The sequence below is a fragment of the Humulus lupulus genome, chromosome 5 (assembly GCF_963169125.1).
Source record: "Humulus lupulus chromosome 5, drHumLupu1.1, whole genome shotgun sequence".
Taxonomy (NCBI): Eukaryota; Viridiplantae; Streptophyta; class Magnoliopsida; order Rosales; family Cannabaceae; genus Humulus; species Humulus lupulus.
This window is the reverse complement of record NC_084797.1, coordinates 46,522,992-46,538,034: the sequence shown is the minus strand read 5'-3', so window position 1 is coordinate 46,538,034 and position 15,043 is coordinate 46,522,992. Positions and strand designations below refer to the sequence as shown.

At 34.6% G+C, this 15,043-nt stretch overlaps 2 protein-coding genes and 1 long non-coding RNA gene across 3 annotated transcripts; all 3 read left to right on the top strand.

The window, feature by feature from the left end:
* Positions 1 to 5,713: 5,713 nt before the first annotated feature.
* On the top strand, positions 5,714 to 10,023 carry LOC133834804 (protein CHROMATIN REMODELING 5-like). Its single transcript, XM_062264556.1, has 3 exons — positions 5,714 to 6,637; positions 6,811 to 6,878; positions 8,765 to 10,023. Exons 1-3 carry the CDS (start codon positions 6,406 to 6,408, stop codon positions 9,074 to 9,076), a joined length of 612 nt encoding a protein of 203 aa, XP_062120540.1. The 5' UTR covers positions 5,714 to 6,405; the 3' UTR covers positions 9,077 to 10,023.
* A 718-nt stretch (positions 10,024 to 10,741) lies between these two features.
* LOC133780382 (protein CHROMATIN REMODELING 5-like) lies at positions 10,742 to 12,316 on the top strand. The gene is made up of 3 exons (XM_062220161.1): positions 10,742 to 11,208; positions 11,951 to 12,010; positions 12,110 to 12,316. Exons 1-3 carry the CDS (start codon positions 11,059 to 11,061, stop codon positions 12,245 to 12,247), a joined length of 348 nt encoding a protein of 115 aa, XP_062076145.1. The 5' UTR covers positions 10,742 to 11,058; the 3' UTR covers positions 12,248 to 12,316.
* A 1,572-nt stretch (positions 12,317 to 13,888) lies between these two features.
* On the top strand, positions 13,889 to 14,831 carry LOC133780381 (uncharacterized). Its single transcript, XR_009869274.1, has 3 exons — positions 13,889 to 13,976; positions 14,402 to 14,471; positions 14,596 to 14,831. It is a non-coding gene; the product is annotated as an uncharacterized LOC133780381 (long non-coding RNA).
* Positions 14,832 to 15,043: the final 212 nt, after the last annotated feature.

Here is a 15,043-nt window from a genome sequence, read left to right as displayed (position 1 = left end):
CGTCCTCTAACTCGCTTGTTCATAGCTCACCTTTGGCCTACCTTATTTAGGTTGCCTTAGCAATAATATAGAAGCTAAAATTTCTACACTAAACTCTTTTTTGATTTGATGTCTCACTTCAACACCATTGAGTACAAGTGTAGGCCCATTGTTTGAGCTCTAAGATATGCCCTTCGAGCTCCAATACCTGAGTCCCCTTTCTTCTGAAACCAGTAATTAATTCATGAGCATGCTTATTGGTCTGAGAAAAAGTAAGATGTCAACCTCTGATCGAGACATCTACATGAGATAATTTGTGGTTGCTAGATGTTCTAGCATTCCCCAACCCGCCTTGAACCCTTACCCTTAAATAGACCTGATTATTACTATTGATTTCCTTCCAAGCAAGCTGAAGTTTGATATTGAACTAGCCAAGATAGGAAAACTTCAGCAGAAAAAATTAGATGTGGGTACTTTAAATGTTCAGTAGACAGATGTTACCCCCACTTTCCATTTTTTCCCTAAAGTGTAGAAGAAAGAGGAAGCTACTATGAACAACTTCTTTGAGGCCGAGTACATAATCTCCACGGTAATTTCTATGAACCACATAAATGCCATCATGAATTTTTATGACATGAAGATGACCATGGAATGTCCTGCTCGTCCATCTCATCAAGGTGAGTTAAGCTGTGCTCTTTTAAAATATGATTTTGGAGCTTGTTGCATAGAGTATTTGCAACTGGATCCCTACTTGGCCTACTTCCTCATATGGGTCAATCTCACTCTGTTCTAGCTCTTGCATAATGCGATAGGCTTATGGCAAACTTGAAGGTCCTTTTGCAAAAGATGGAGTGGGAAGCCTCGACTCCGAAAGCCCTCATGTATTTATATTGTCTAAATTCCAATCTGGATCAGAAGATAGATAAAGACGAGCGAGGAGGTCGAGAACCTGTGACTCTATGGTCTGCTGAAATTGGGTCAAACCCTACCCTTTTTTCCTTGGGAGCCTACCCAAAAATGACCTCTTCCAACAAGAAAGGAGGCTGAGGAGGAAGAAGTTGTCCTATTGGTTTGTAACCATCCAATTCAAGTCATTCATGCTCTAGATGATGGTCAAAAGCGCAACTAGTTAAGCCCTGCTGTTGAGTCTTCAGGTCAAGGTAATCCTCATAGCGACGCCACGACCATTTTTTTAGCTCATGTTGCAACGTCCCAAAACTAGAAGTGCGATTAAAGTACCATGATTAGCAGGGCAGGAGGGCTTGTGAAGTATTTTTTGAATTATATTATAACGTATTTGGGTATACATTATTATGTGTATTAAATGTGTTTAAAGACCCACTTTTGTTAAAAAGGGTAATTTTCCTAATTTTTACCCATTGAGGGTGTACTTGTGGATATTTATGTGTGACATTCGGGAGGAGTGGAACCTTTCAAGTGATTTTAGCGAAAAAGTCACAACGGGAAAATACCCGACTTGGGTTGGGCTTAGGGATATTTTGGGAAAGTGTATAGTTGGGACAATTGGTAAAATGACTTATGGGTGTGATATGTATGTTTAAGGGTTTAGTGGATTAGTTGGTTGAATTTGTGGTATCTGTTTGGATCTTTCATGTTTGGTGGTTATTATGGAAGCATGTAGATTAGTGGTATTTTTACAAAGGTTGAGAAAATGACTAAGTTGCCTTTGGTGATAGTTAAGTAACGAAAATAAATTGGAGGGTAATATGATTTTAATCTATGAGATATATTTCAACACCCTTATCCATTTGTTTCACGTTACATCTCCTAAGCTATACTATATTCTACCAATAAACATCATTATCTCAAAGGTTCTTAAGCAAGTAGCTTCGTTCTTGATTCCTGAAGAAAATGGAGGATTTTAGAGAAGATTTTGAGAATCAAAGAAGGAGTTCGAGGCTTGTTAGTCATCATCTTTCTGAGGAAATTCAGATTTGTGAAGAGGTAAGAGTTTCTCTTTATATTTCACATTTTCTTTCTAAGTTCTTGAGGATTTTCGGTGATTTTTGTTCAATTTTTGTAACTAGTGGTTGTGGTGAGTTTGTATGGATGTATGAGGATTAGAGACATGTTTTCTATGAGATTTAAAGATTTCATTTAAGTTGAAAACCAGAAATTTGTCTTAAGTTCTTGAGTTTTGATGACAATATGGATTCTGAACTAAAACTATGAATTTTGAGTTTGGGGTTGTAATTTGAAGTTTAAATGGTGTTATTGAGTGTATGTTGACCTGTATAAATGTTTTGGACTATACGTTTTGAGTTTGGAATAAATTGGAGTCGAATTGGGTAAGTTTGAAAACTAGAAAAAAAAAACATAGGAATTATCCTCTGTGATGGGTCGATCGACCGACCTTCGTGGGGGGGGAGGAGGGGGTCGACGGACCAACAATTTTTGGGGTTTGCAGTTTTGGCTAAATGTTCTACCAACCTAAGGGAATCGATAGACCGACTAGTGCTGGCAGAACAATTTTTGACCCATTTTCATGGGAAATCGAAGGGGGAAAACCTAAGGGAACTTGGATCAAGGTTCTTAGGACATGTTTAAGCATTTTTAAAGGGTATTCAGAGCCAAGGAATGTCTATAGAAAAGTATGGTGGGTTGTGGTTTATTGATGAACTAAATCTACGTTGTTATATGTTGTGACTAAGATTTCTTCAGGGCTCGAGGAAGGGATCGTACTTAAGATCGTTGTGATTCTTGTTTAGGACATGAGGTAAGAAAACTTGCATATGCACATAGAGCAGCACACAAGCCCCAGTGTTGAGATATACTAAGTGTGCTTGTTTATTTGAATGTTTAATTAGGGTTGTGTACCCCATTCGTTTTCTAAAACAATGCATTGTTGCATTATATATATGTTGTAATTGATAGGCAATGGGCCGTGTTCGACAACACATGTCGAATGTACGTCGTGATGGCGTAGAGCCACTACAGGAGTGATGTACACACTCCCTCAACATGGGTCAGAAGTTTGGCACCCAGAGTTGCTCCTTGCTTGGCATAGGTCGTGAAACTGTTCATAGGGTAAAATGAATACGTTTATTGCTTGTTGGTCAGGATATTAACACTGTGACTAAAAATGCCCAGAAAAGCAACTTTGTGCCAACAGATGTCGTATGAAAAGAAAGATTTGTTTTGTGGCCAAATCTTATGATGGATAGCGATGGGAGAGTCACATGTGTGTCTAGAATTACTACGTATGCCCACAGGGTATAGGAATCCCTTGTTGTCAAGAGGACAGGAAAGGACGAGATATTTGGAAAAGGCATTGTGAGATGCAATGCGTGGAGGAAGATTCCTCTGTTTACAGGATATAGTAAGGGTAATGACCCCATCTACTTAATGGGAAGAATATAAATGTTTCTGGCACTGTCGAGTGAGAAAACAACTTCGAGGTACTCAAGGAAAAATTCAGGGTGAAAAAGAGAAGTGGAAATTTTTTTTTGAGGGCACACTGCATAGGCGACAACTTGGTGCCATATGTATGTTTGCATCAAGTATAGGGAGAAACAAAATCTGGATACTAAGATATGGGAATGGTATGAGATTTGGAATCTTGTTATTTACTAAAAGTTGAAGATCTTTAGGAGATGTATTGGATCATGTCTATGGAATCACATAGTATAGAATTACTTGTGAATTGGGTTGAGTTATAAAATGGGAATTTTTACATGATAAGAGTTATGTATCGGTTAGTCAAAAAGGGGGAGCTAAACATTATTAAAGAAAAAGAAAGATCGTAATTTCAAACTTGTGGGAGAATATTTCTTGGAGATTGTGGGTGCTATGGATGGACCCTAAGTTCTGATGACCTGAATATTGAAGGCTTGAAACTTATTACTGAAATCGTTAAATTGGAGGAGACTAGATCGGTTGAGAGTTATGAATATGTTAATGATTTATTTGAATTACTACTACAGTGGGAGACCGAGTTGGTGATAGAAATGGCGCTTGAGATAGAACTGATATCTAAGGGAATAGTACTGAATGGTACCACCATAATGGAATAAGTTGAAGGTGCAGTTTAAGGAGCTACTCGATTTACGATTGATTATATTTAGCTTCTTACTATGGGGTGCGCCAATAATATATGTCAAATATAAAGATAAATCATTGAGTAAGTGTATCGAATGTCGAGAACTGAAGAAGGCGATTACCAAGAATAAGCATCCACTACCGATGATTGGAGACTTATTTAATCTATTGCAAGGCAAGACCATGTTCATATGAATTGTTCTTTGATCGAGATATCACCCGCTGAGGATTAAGAGAGAATACATTTTAAGAACTATATTCTGCATAAAGTAGTGACATCATGGATATTTTGGCGTTGTCTTTGAACTGACCAATGTTCTTGTGGTTGGCACGGTTCTGAAAAATAGAGAGTTCAAGGATTATTGGAACAATTGGTGATGGAGTCATTATTAATATATTGATCTACTCCTAATTTGAGACAACATGAGCAACATCTCTGTTTGATGTTACATAGGCTAAAGGGATACAAAGTGCAGTCAAATTTTGGGAAGGATGAGTTCTGATTTTGTAGTGTGATGTAGTTGAGTAAAGTTGTAGAGTCCAAGAAATTTACTTAGCTAGTTAGATAGTAGTAGCAATAGTATTAGTTGTAGTATTTTTATAATTGTGGATTTTGGTTCAGACCAGGATTTAGTTGGACACTCGTAGTAACACTTGTAGATTTTATAAGTTTAACCTATAGTTTAAGAATATTAATTATAACCTACGTTTTAATTAATATGACTGATTATGAAGGTGATATTTATTATAATATAATGTTTAGATAAACCCAATAAGGAAATGACACTTGTCATGTGTATGTTTAATGAATAATTAGGTATTTTGAGGAATAAATTTATTAAGACTAATAATTGAATATCCTAGGGTCTGCCAGCAGCTTTGAAATCGTTAGAGGACTTAATCAAGGTTGTTTACTCATTTCAAATTAGGCTGAAAAAGTGCAATTACGTGTATAATATTTCAGCGTATGACGATATATCGCAGCACTAGGGGGCGATATATCACCATATGGGGATACGAAAAACACATAACTTCGCACGGCCACCTCGATGAGCCTCGGGCATATTAGCCCAGGCGATATATCGCCTACTAGGGGCCATATGTCGGCTGTAGTGCCAGATTTTTAAAAGTTTTTGAAACCGAGCTTAATTTATTCTTTAACCTCTTGATAAGACTAGAATCTTTTTGACCGAGTCTTCAGCCTCTGCTGAACGATTATTAAAAGATTTTTCAATTAAAAAGCCATTATTTTATTCAAGCTAAATAAAATATCTTTTCATTCTTGAACTCTATAAATAGGACCTAGTACCCAGCCATTTATTCATTCATTAAGCTAAGTTCAGAGTCTGCAAGCTGCTAGGTTATTTTAGAGTGATAAACACTTGGGTTGGGGTTATAAGCTTTATCCTTATAAGCTTAATAAACACTCAGGAAGTAAGGTTCGTAGTATATTTTGGTTCGAGGTGTAGTTCGGTTATAGAGGCATTCGATGTTTTCCTTCTTCTAGTTCCTTTATGTGTTATTCTTATACACTACACCAAACACCCATTACCATAACACATCATTATAATAGTATTTAAAAAGAGTTATTGTATATGTGAAAAATTTCAGGTAGCAAAGTAAAATAAAATACTGCCAAAATGACCAGATTTTTTGTACCTTTCCCATGTACCCATTTCTTCAATATTTCTTCAATCTTTCTCTTCCTGGTCTCTCTCGGTCTATCTCTCTCGGTCTTTCCCGTAGGCTAGTAGCTCTCGCAGTCTCTCACTCCCCTTCACGAAAAACAAATCCTGAGAAGGGCTTCACCACATTCGAGTCAAGGGTTTCTCTGATTCAAGACGAAATTACTACAGTTGGATCTGATTTAGAAGCACTGAAGGTATTGAGCAAGACTCTTACTGATAGTTTTCTTGTTCTTGGTAATTACGAGAAGATTAAGAATTCTTTTCCGTATTTAAGACTTATTTTTTCTATATTTCTTGTGATGAAATATGCACAAGAGCAATCAGGTTCTTCAGGCTCCTTTCACACTTGCAAGCAAGAAAGTTTAATTGGTCAAGGAATAGATTCATGCTGTGTTGACGAAGCCAGTAGTGCTAGATCTATCAGCAATAAAGTTCAGCAGAGCGAGTCTAAGATATCAGCCCCGAACCCTGAAACTGAGGAAAATGGTGATGATGAATTAAATTCTGAATCGGTGAAGGTCAAGAGGGATGCTACCAAGAGGGTCCTTATTAATAAAGCTCTGCCTATTTTGACCATTCATCTTAAGAGGTTCAGCCAAGATGCTACCAAGAGGATGATGATGGGCCAAAGGACGCAACGAAGGGTCATCAAGGCCCTTCTGATGTCCCTACAGATGAGATGCTTTCTGATGAATATTATGAGCAAGATGGGAAAGAGCGGAATGATTTAATGCATTATAGAGGGTTTCCTCATTCTTTGGGGTCTAATTCTGAGCAACAACTAAAGTTAGCTGCAGGGAATAAGAATACTGCAAGATCTTCTAGAGTCTTGAATGGCAGTGAAAATTTTGGCGATGGTGATGAAGATGACAACAATAATGATGATGCTGATTATGAAGAGGATGAAGATGGTAATTTGCTTTATTCTCCTTTGTAATTTTAGGATATTGCTGCATTAGTGCTGCTCACTCTAGTTCTTGGGTGCTTGTGAGGACAATTGGCATGGAACTTATGAACTCTGATTATATTATTGTTCCCACTCATGAAGAGTTAAAGACTGAATTTATCCTGTGTGTAATGGCAGAAGATGATCCTAATGATGCAGATTTTGAACCTGATTATGGCATTACAAGTGAACGCACATTGAAAAAGGTTTGCGACTATTGCGATGTACCATATTATTTCATTCATGTGATTCTTTTCTTGCTTTTATGCTCTTCCTAAAATATTGGATTAAGCAGCCAAATCCTGGGCGTTATGTTTTTGATGCAATTTCTTTATCTTTTTGTCCAATTCTTGATCAGTTTTCATGATATCAAAATCAATAGAGAGGATTGCTTTACTTCTATGTTGGAAGCTAATATTAGATGTACACAAACAACAAATTATGCTTCAGATACTGTCATTAGTTTATGAATGGGTATTGAGGGTTCCCAAATTATTGTTGTTATTATTATTGTTTGGTATGAAATTAAACTAAGATATTAATAAAAATGAAACATTACAAATTAAAGGAACGTGTATGAGGTCATTACAACAACCCAATCCCCACCATAATCTTCATCTTAAAAACCACCGCAGCTTCTTGGAGCAGCCTGTCCAACCTGAACATTGACCATAAAGATAGTGTAAATGTGCAATGAACAAAAATATGATTCACACTTTCATCTTTTGTTTTTACAAAGAACACTCCAATCCCAAAAAGATAACGGGTAGAACTGTCTATCTGTTTGTGGGTTATGATATACAGTCTTACCAGCCATGTGTGTGTAATCCCTCACCTCGAATCTCCCAAAACTACTATTATCTCAATCTTATATAGCCTCACCAGCCAAACCAACATCCCAATTATACTCAAAACTATCTAGTTCTTGATAACTTTGTGCCACAGAGTATTTGGTTTGTTTGGAAATCTTCACACTGATTTTATAACAGGTGATTTATTCTTCAAAGACAACATGCCAATGCCTATACCTGCTTTTACTCTAAGTTGAGAAACCCTCTCTCTAGCAATAAATGAACAGCCCTATCTTAATGCTATCCAAACTTGTATTTTTATTAATTTTTTTATTTTTGTTTATGTTAATGGTTTCTTGTAACTGGATCAATGATGCCACTATAAACTTTCTAAAGGAAGGCCTTGATTTTCTTTTACTCTGGGCTATGATTCGGCCATCGTTAAACATTTCATCTAGTTGTATTATACCAGGTACCTTAGCTGGCTTGTTGGGTAACAATTTCTTTATCTGAATGAAGTTTGATTTTCCTTTGATTTTTTTGTTTTGTTGAATAATTGGTGAATTAATCTCAATGTAGTTTTGGTTTCTTATATTTGTATTAGTCTCGCCACAGTATATTTTCTAATGGAAGGTCCCGATTTCCTTTTTATCATGCTATTATTCAGCCCTTGTAAAACCTTTCATGTAGTTGTAGTATACTTTAGCTGGCTTGTTGGGTAACAATCTCCATGTCTCTCTCACTCTATAGTTTGATTTTCTATGGACTTTTTTCTTTTTTGAATAATTGATGAATTAATCTTGATTTTGAGGTATATTGTTGTCTTTGATATAACTTTTATGTAATTGCTTTTTTATTGTTTTGTCAGGGTGATTCTCATTCTTTGCCTTGTATTATTTCTCTTAAATAAAAAATACAAGTTCTGTTGTTTTGTTTTTTAGAAAAAAGATATAACTTTTATGACTTAATTTAGAGTTGGGAAAATAAAATACAAACACTGGACTGTACTGTGTCTATGGTTGTGTTTGTGATAAATCTTACATTTATTATTGTTCCAATGCCAATTTCTAGAGATTGGTCCTGAAAAATATGATGCCAATGAACACTTATTTTTGTGTCTATATATTTTGTATGTTAGATGTGGTATTGTAATGAGTTTATTTTGTTCTTTGCTCTTCATTTCCATTTATCGTTTGGTAGATTTCCATTGATAGATTAGATTTACTGAACTATTCTTTGGGTGTGCTACTATGAAAATTGGTTCTTTCTGCATGTTAATGATGTATTTTTAGTGATACCAGGATAAAAATTGGGGAGGTGCAGAATCTGAAGAAGAAGATGACAGTGATAATGAGCTGGATATGTCTGATGAAGACGATTCTTATTATGCAAGGAAATCAAAAAGTAAACAACGTGGTAAAGGTGGACATATTGTTAAATCTACCAGAGAACGTAAATTGTATCAGGGATCTGGTCGGCAGCGAAGAGGTAAATCATCATTTGAAGATGATGAGTCTTTGGGGGAGGACTCTGAAAGTGACAGTGATGTCGGTTTCAAAAGCACGAGGAAAGGTTCACATCACGGAAAACTAGTGGTCGATCTACTTTTTTGATAAATGCAACTGGACGAAACAATGAGGTACGCACTTCTAGTAGGTCTGTGCGGAAGGTGTCGTACATTGAAAGTGACGAAAGTGAGGATGCCAATGAAAGCAAGAAGAAAAATCTCCAAAAGGTGTAGTCTAGTTGCGTACTAGTAAGATTATTTATTTCTTTTGCTTGCACCTATTTAATAGATTGTACCATCTAGTTCCTTGGTTCTTCACTTGCAAACTACAAAGCTTATGATTTTTGATAGTTCAGGGGTGAGAGAAGATAAACTCTTACATGGGACTTATCATGGAATATCTTGTTTGCGTTACTATATCTACAGAGGTCATTTGATAATACCCATAAGTTGTACAGAAAGTCAATTCGAAAAAAATTAATATTTGATAATAATACACATGTTCTTTTTTCTTATTTATTTTTTTTTTTTGCAGTAATTTTTTGTTACTATTCTTAATGTGCTATGAATTAGGCTTTTGGCGGGTTATTATTTGGAAAAGTACCTTGCCATGCCAAATTTGTAATTCTAAGTTATTTTGACTGGACTTAACTCATTGATGCAAGTTTTTTTATAAAAAAAACAACTATTTGAATGCGCAAACCCCTTTGGAATAATTTGTAAAACTGTTATTGAAATTTGATAGAGGTCCTTGCATGTATAAATGGGTGGTGATTTCGGGTTTGTGTTTCTCACGCTAGATAATCATGATTGATAAGATTTAGTGGATACCCTTTTTTGCTGGTATATGATTGGCTTCTTAGGCTGTAAAATATAATTGACACCTTGTCATCTTTCTTTTTTTCTTTTCTTTTTTTTAAACAGGCTTATCATCTTTTTATTAATATACAATTTTTTATTTGTTAAATAAAGAGGAGGGGATACCCTTTAAAGATATCAAAATGTGGTGGGATGAGATGATTGTAGACATGTCTTTATTTTAAGAACAAGAAATGATCTAATATGTTATTGGAATTTGGATCAAATAATGAATGAGATGATTGCTGTTGGTTATACTATAATAACAGGAATCGGAGAAATGCATAGCTTCAAAAGAGAAGAAAAGACAATTGTAAGAGAGTAGAGAGAGAAGACGTGAGATGTGGGCCAAATTGTTATAAATTTAGCATAATAAGTGTTACATGCATAGTATATCACTTTCTGTGAAGCATTAGTTCTGCCTGTTATATGGAAAAATAAAAAAAGTGGTAGCTACCTAAAGTTTGAAAAGCTTAGCCTGCTAGAATTCATTGTAGCTATACAGCTGATGAAGTTGTATGATATAAAAATTTACTAAAATCCTTAATCAATCGATTGTAGCTCTGCATAGTATATCACTTCCTGTGAAGCATTAGTTCTACCTTTTATATGGAAAAATAGAAAAAGTGGTAGCTACCTAAAGTTTGAAAAGCTTAGCCTGCTAGAATTCATTGTAGCTATACCGTTTGATGAAGTTGTATGATCTAAAAATTAACTGAAATCCTTAATCAATTGATTGTAGTCTTGCAAATTCTTATCAGTTGCTACATGATGTTTTTTCATCTCACTAGGATAGTTTATTTGAATTATATTTTTGTCTTTGGTGTTGTTTGTGTTGAAATTTTCTTCTGCCATTGGATCATACAATTATTTTATCCTTACATTATTGGGTTTACCCTTTCAGGGGGAGCTTGAAGAGGAAGATAGTGATTGTATTGAGAAAGTGTTGTGGCATCAACCAAAGGGCGTGGCTGAAGAAGCTCTTAGGAGTAAAAGATCAACTAATCATGTTCTTCTTAGCTACTTGTTTGATTCTGAGCTAAATTGGAATGAGATGGAATTCTTGATAAAATGGAAAGGCCAATCCCATTTACACTGTCAGTGGAAATCATTTTCTCAGCTTCAGAATGTATGTTGTACACTTCTTGTGCTGCTTCTGCGTGTAGTTTTTGTATTAAGCCTTCTTGCGCTTCTTATCAGTTGTAACTTGTCATTCTTGATGTAGCATTGATGTTCGGCGTTTCCCCCCACTGTTATTTAAATTTCTCTATGCATTTTTGGTTTGTGGTTTTGCAGCTTAGTGGTTTTAAGAAGGTTTTGAATTACACTAAAAAGGTAACTGACGAAGTCAGGTTCAGGAAGACAGTCACACGTGAGGAGGTAATATTTTTATTTTTTTTCTTTTTCTTTTATGAATGCCAGACTTTGATTCAGAAAGTCAGAGTGTTAAGAAGCAATAAAGATATATGTTTTTTTGGACCTGCGGCAATCCCCTTTCTCCTATTTGATGTCAAATATGAAAGCAGTTTGTTGAATCACTAATTATTTTATTAATATAAATTGGTTGTTTATTGTAAACAAGGATAATAACTTTGCATTTAGGTAAACTGGGGTTAATCTCTATTTGAGGGTTACCTCTTTAACTTGTGGGGTGGTAAAGCTTTCTTATGCCACACCTACGCGCACACATTATGTATATATTATATTATTTTAATTTATCATTTATTTTTGTTCCTTTAAGCAGTGAATTTGTATTTCATATTCATACGAAGGTATCTATCATATGCAGGATTTATTTTTGTTTTGAACTTCTTTGTTTTTGTATTTGTTTGCTTTTTTTTGTGTGTGTTTTAGTGGTGCTTATGCTATTTAATGGGATTGTTATCTACTTTTTTATTATAAGCTATATATGGTGGGATTAGGAAGTGATTTTGTTTTTAAAGAGCTCAGTAACTTTATAACGGACCTCATTCTGTTCAAATGTTTTTTGCCACATCCAAGACAGTCAAAACACATTTGATTTGTTATAGTTTTTCCTCTTTGCTTCATCTCACATTATTTGAAGAGCTTTTAAAATTGATGTTGACTATGGTGCCATTTTTTCTTTAATTGTTTGTTCAAGATTGAGGTTAATGATGTGAGCAAGGAGATGGATTTGGACCTCATCAAGCAAAATAGTCAGGTTCGCTTTCAATTTCTTGTTTTGGTTTTATATATTTAGTTCCTTTGTGTTTCCCTTACTATGTAGTTCTCTATATAATTGGTTCAATATATCTCTCAGGTGGAAAGGATAATTGCAGACCGCATTAGTAAAGACAGTTCTGGAGATGTAATTCCAGAGTACCTAGTCAAGTGGCAAGGGTTATCTTATGCTGAAGCGACATGGTATATTAAGCTTCTCAGAAAGTTTATGAGCTGATGTATCTGCTGATTCATCTATTATGGTTCTTGTTTTCCTTTATGCTTTGAATAACCTAAATGTTTGGTTGATGTTTTGATTAACATGTTAACATTAACTAGTATGTTCAGCTGTTTACTAAGAAAGTTTAGTGTATCAAATAAATCTATTTTGTTAATTTTCAATATCACCACTACTTTGTTTAATATTTGCATTTTTCTTAGTTGTTCCTGTTTTAAAGTTGCAGGCTAATAATGCCTTTAATGGAAGTTGGATGGTAATGGTCTATACTGATAGAATGAGGGGCTGAAGTTCTGGTTGTTTAATGTTGTATGCTTGATTTTTAAAAAGATTTTCTAAAATTTTAGCCATCATATGACAAATTTTCTCACCTTCTCCATGAACCCTTGGGTTTACTATTTTTATCAGCCCTCCAATTCTAATGCAATATTTTTTATGGATACTTGGTTGGAGAGGAATAAGAGAAATCTTTGTAGATTTTGAAGACAATGTTGGATAGCATTAAATTCTTGGTTATTTGAGACAAGATTCAAGTGTTTGGTTCTTCGATTGTGTGTATGAGATTGAGTGTTTTGTTTGGTTCTCCCATGTTATGTTTGTTTGTGTTTCTTTTCCCTTTCTCATATTTCCTCCTTGCATGGCCACTAGCCAATTCAGATTATTTCTTCAGTTTGGTTTAATAAAATAAGTTATTGTTTTTCTGAGTGTATGGTTTTTTGGTTCCTTGGGTTTCTTTGTGAGAGTTGTGATTTATTTCTTTACTTATTTTGAAAAGGCGAGACTTGTTATTCTACACTCTTTTAATTGTTATCTTCATTTTGATGACCATGTTAGTTTTCTTTCATACTGAAGAAAATTATAATGCCAATATATCCAGATAAATAAAAGGCATGTTGCCGATTTTCAGTGTTCCTGTATCTTTACTATTGTAGTATGGGAGTTATCTATCTAAGACTGTGATTATGTCTTCGTAGTATATTGTATTACTCAATGCCCAGATAAGTATTTGTTGATGGTTAAATTAATAATACTGATTTATTGCAGATGGTAAGAATGTTGGATATACTAGAAGAATATATGTCACATAGAGGGTTTCAATTTCAAAGGCTAGATGGCAACACTAAGGCTGAACTGCGTCAGCAGGCAATGGATTATTTTAATGCACCTGGTAGTGATGATTTCTGCTTCCTTCTTTCAACTCGGGCAGGTGGCCTAGGTATCAACCTTGCAACAGCAGATACAGCTATCATATTTTATTCAGACAGGAACCCTCAAAATGACCTACAGGTTTGATTGAAATGAAATCTCCTTTTAATTTTTTAATTTCTTTTTGGTATTTTATTTTATTTTTTATGGTTTTTTCATTGCAGAATATAATCAGAGAAAATGGTTTTACTTAATTAATGCGTTCATTTTCAGGCAATGAGTAGAGCTCATAGAATCGGCCAACAAGAAGTTGTGAACATCTACAGATTTGTCACAAGCAAAAGTGTTGAGGAAGATATCTTGGAGTGAGCTAAGAAAAAGATGGTTGATGATATTCTCTTCAAATTCTTGAGAAATTTTTTTGCTTTATAGAGTCTAATAATGCCTTTTGTTTTCTCTCACAAGTTTTACTTACATCTCTACATGTATCATTTAGGTTCTTGACCTCCTGGTGATCCAGAAATTGAATGCAGAAGGTAGATTGGAGAAGAAAGAAGCAAAGAAGGGGAGTTATTTTGACAAGGTGCGGGTCCTGTGGGGGTGTTTTGAAATAGTTTCCTGAATTAGTTAGATTATGTACAAAAAAAAAAATTCTGTTAAAAAATGATAAAGTAGATTATCAGTGGGTGATTAGTTGTGGTTATCTTTCCCCTGGCCCTTCAACTCCTTTCCCAGGCCCCTAATTCTCTTTCTCTGTACATCAATATTTAATGTAGAGTAACCCAAGAGGGGTAGCTCCAATGGTCAAGCATGTGGTTTGCTTCCACAAGGTTGAGTCCTTCTTGGGTACCTACATTGCAATTACAATTTCTATAGTTTTCTGGTCCCCAAATATTGTAGGATTAGGCAGGAAACTTAGTTTTTTTTTTAAAATGCAATGTAGAGTTTCTATACTATTTTTCTCTCTCATGTCTTCTCTAATTGCCATTTTCTATTACACCATTGCAGAATGAGCTTTCAGCTATCTTGAGATTTGGAGCAGAGGAACTTTTTAAAGAAGAGAAGAATGAAGAAGAAAGTAAGAAAAGGCTCTTGAGTATGGATATTGACGAATTTATTTTAAACTTTATATGCTTACAGGTGGAAACTAGTTTAAGTCTTATGTTCTTAATAATAAAAGGACTTTTTTTTACAATGTGCAGGTATATTGAGATGATTTCTTTGGAGCAATTCTTGACAACATTTGTAGTTGAGGCCTTTAGAATGGAAGAATGTATTTCACTAATTTTTGTATACATTTCTTGTTTTGTATTTAGTGATAAAGGAATCTGAATTGGGCATAAATTATGTTGTAATATGATTTCTTAAACCTAGACTAGTAGACTAAATATTGTAATTACATTTGAGTAATTAATAAAAATCTATTTATGTTACCTTATTTCGCTCAACTTTCATATTTGTTTTCCTAGTTTTGTGTAAGTAAACAAAGATTATGTTTCTCTAAGCTAATATAACACATGTGTTATACTAAAGTGTAGTATAACACAAAAAAAGTGTTATATAATCGACTATAAATAACATAATTCAACACTTATCTATATATTAAAATAACATAGAAATTATGTTATCGTTGACAGTACAATAACACAT

Coding starts and splice junctions, on each gene's coding strand:
- LOC133834804 (XM_062264556.1), top strand. CDS start 6,406: ATGCTTTCTGATGAATATTATGAGCAAGATGGGAAAGAGCGGAATGAT. Junction 6,638..6,810: donor TTATGAAGAGGATGAAGATG/GTAATTTGCTTT, acceptor GTGTAATGGCAG/AAGATGATCCTAATGATGCA. Junction 6,879..8,764: donor GTGAACGCACATTGAAAAAG/GTTTGCGACTAT, acceptor TAGTGATACCAG/GATAAAAATTGGGGAGGTGC.
- LOC133780382 (XM_062220161.1), top strand. CDS start 11,059: ATGTTCGGCGTTTCCCCCCACTGTTATTTAAATTTCTCTATGCATTTT. Junction 11,209..11,950: donor AGACAGTCACACGTGAGGAG/GTAATATTTTTA, acceptor TGTTTGTTCAAG/ATTGAGGTTAATGATGTGAG. Junction 12,011..12,109: donor TCATCAAGCAAAATAGTCAG/GTTCGCTTTCAA, acceptor TATATCTCTCAG/GTGGAAAGGATAATTGCAGA.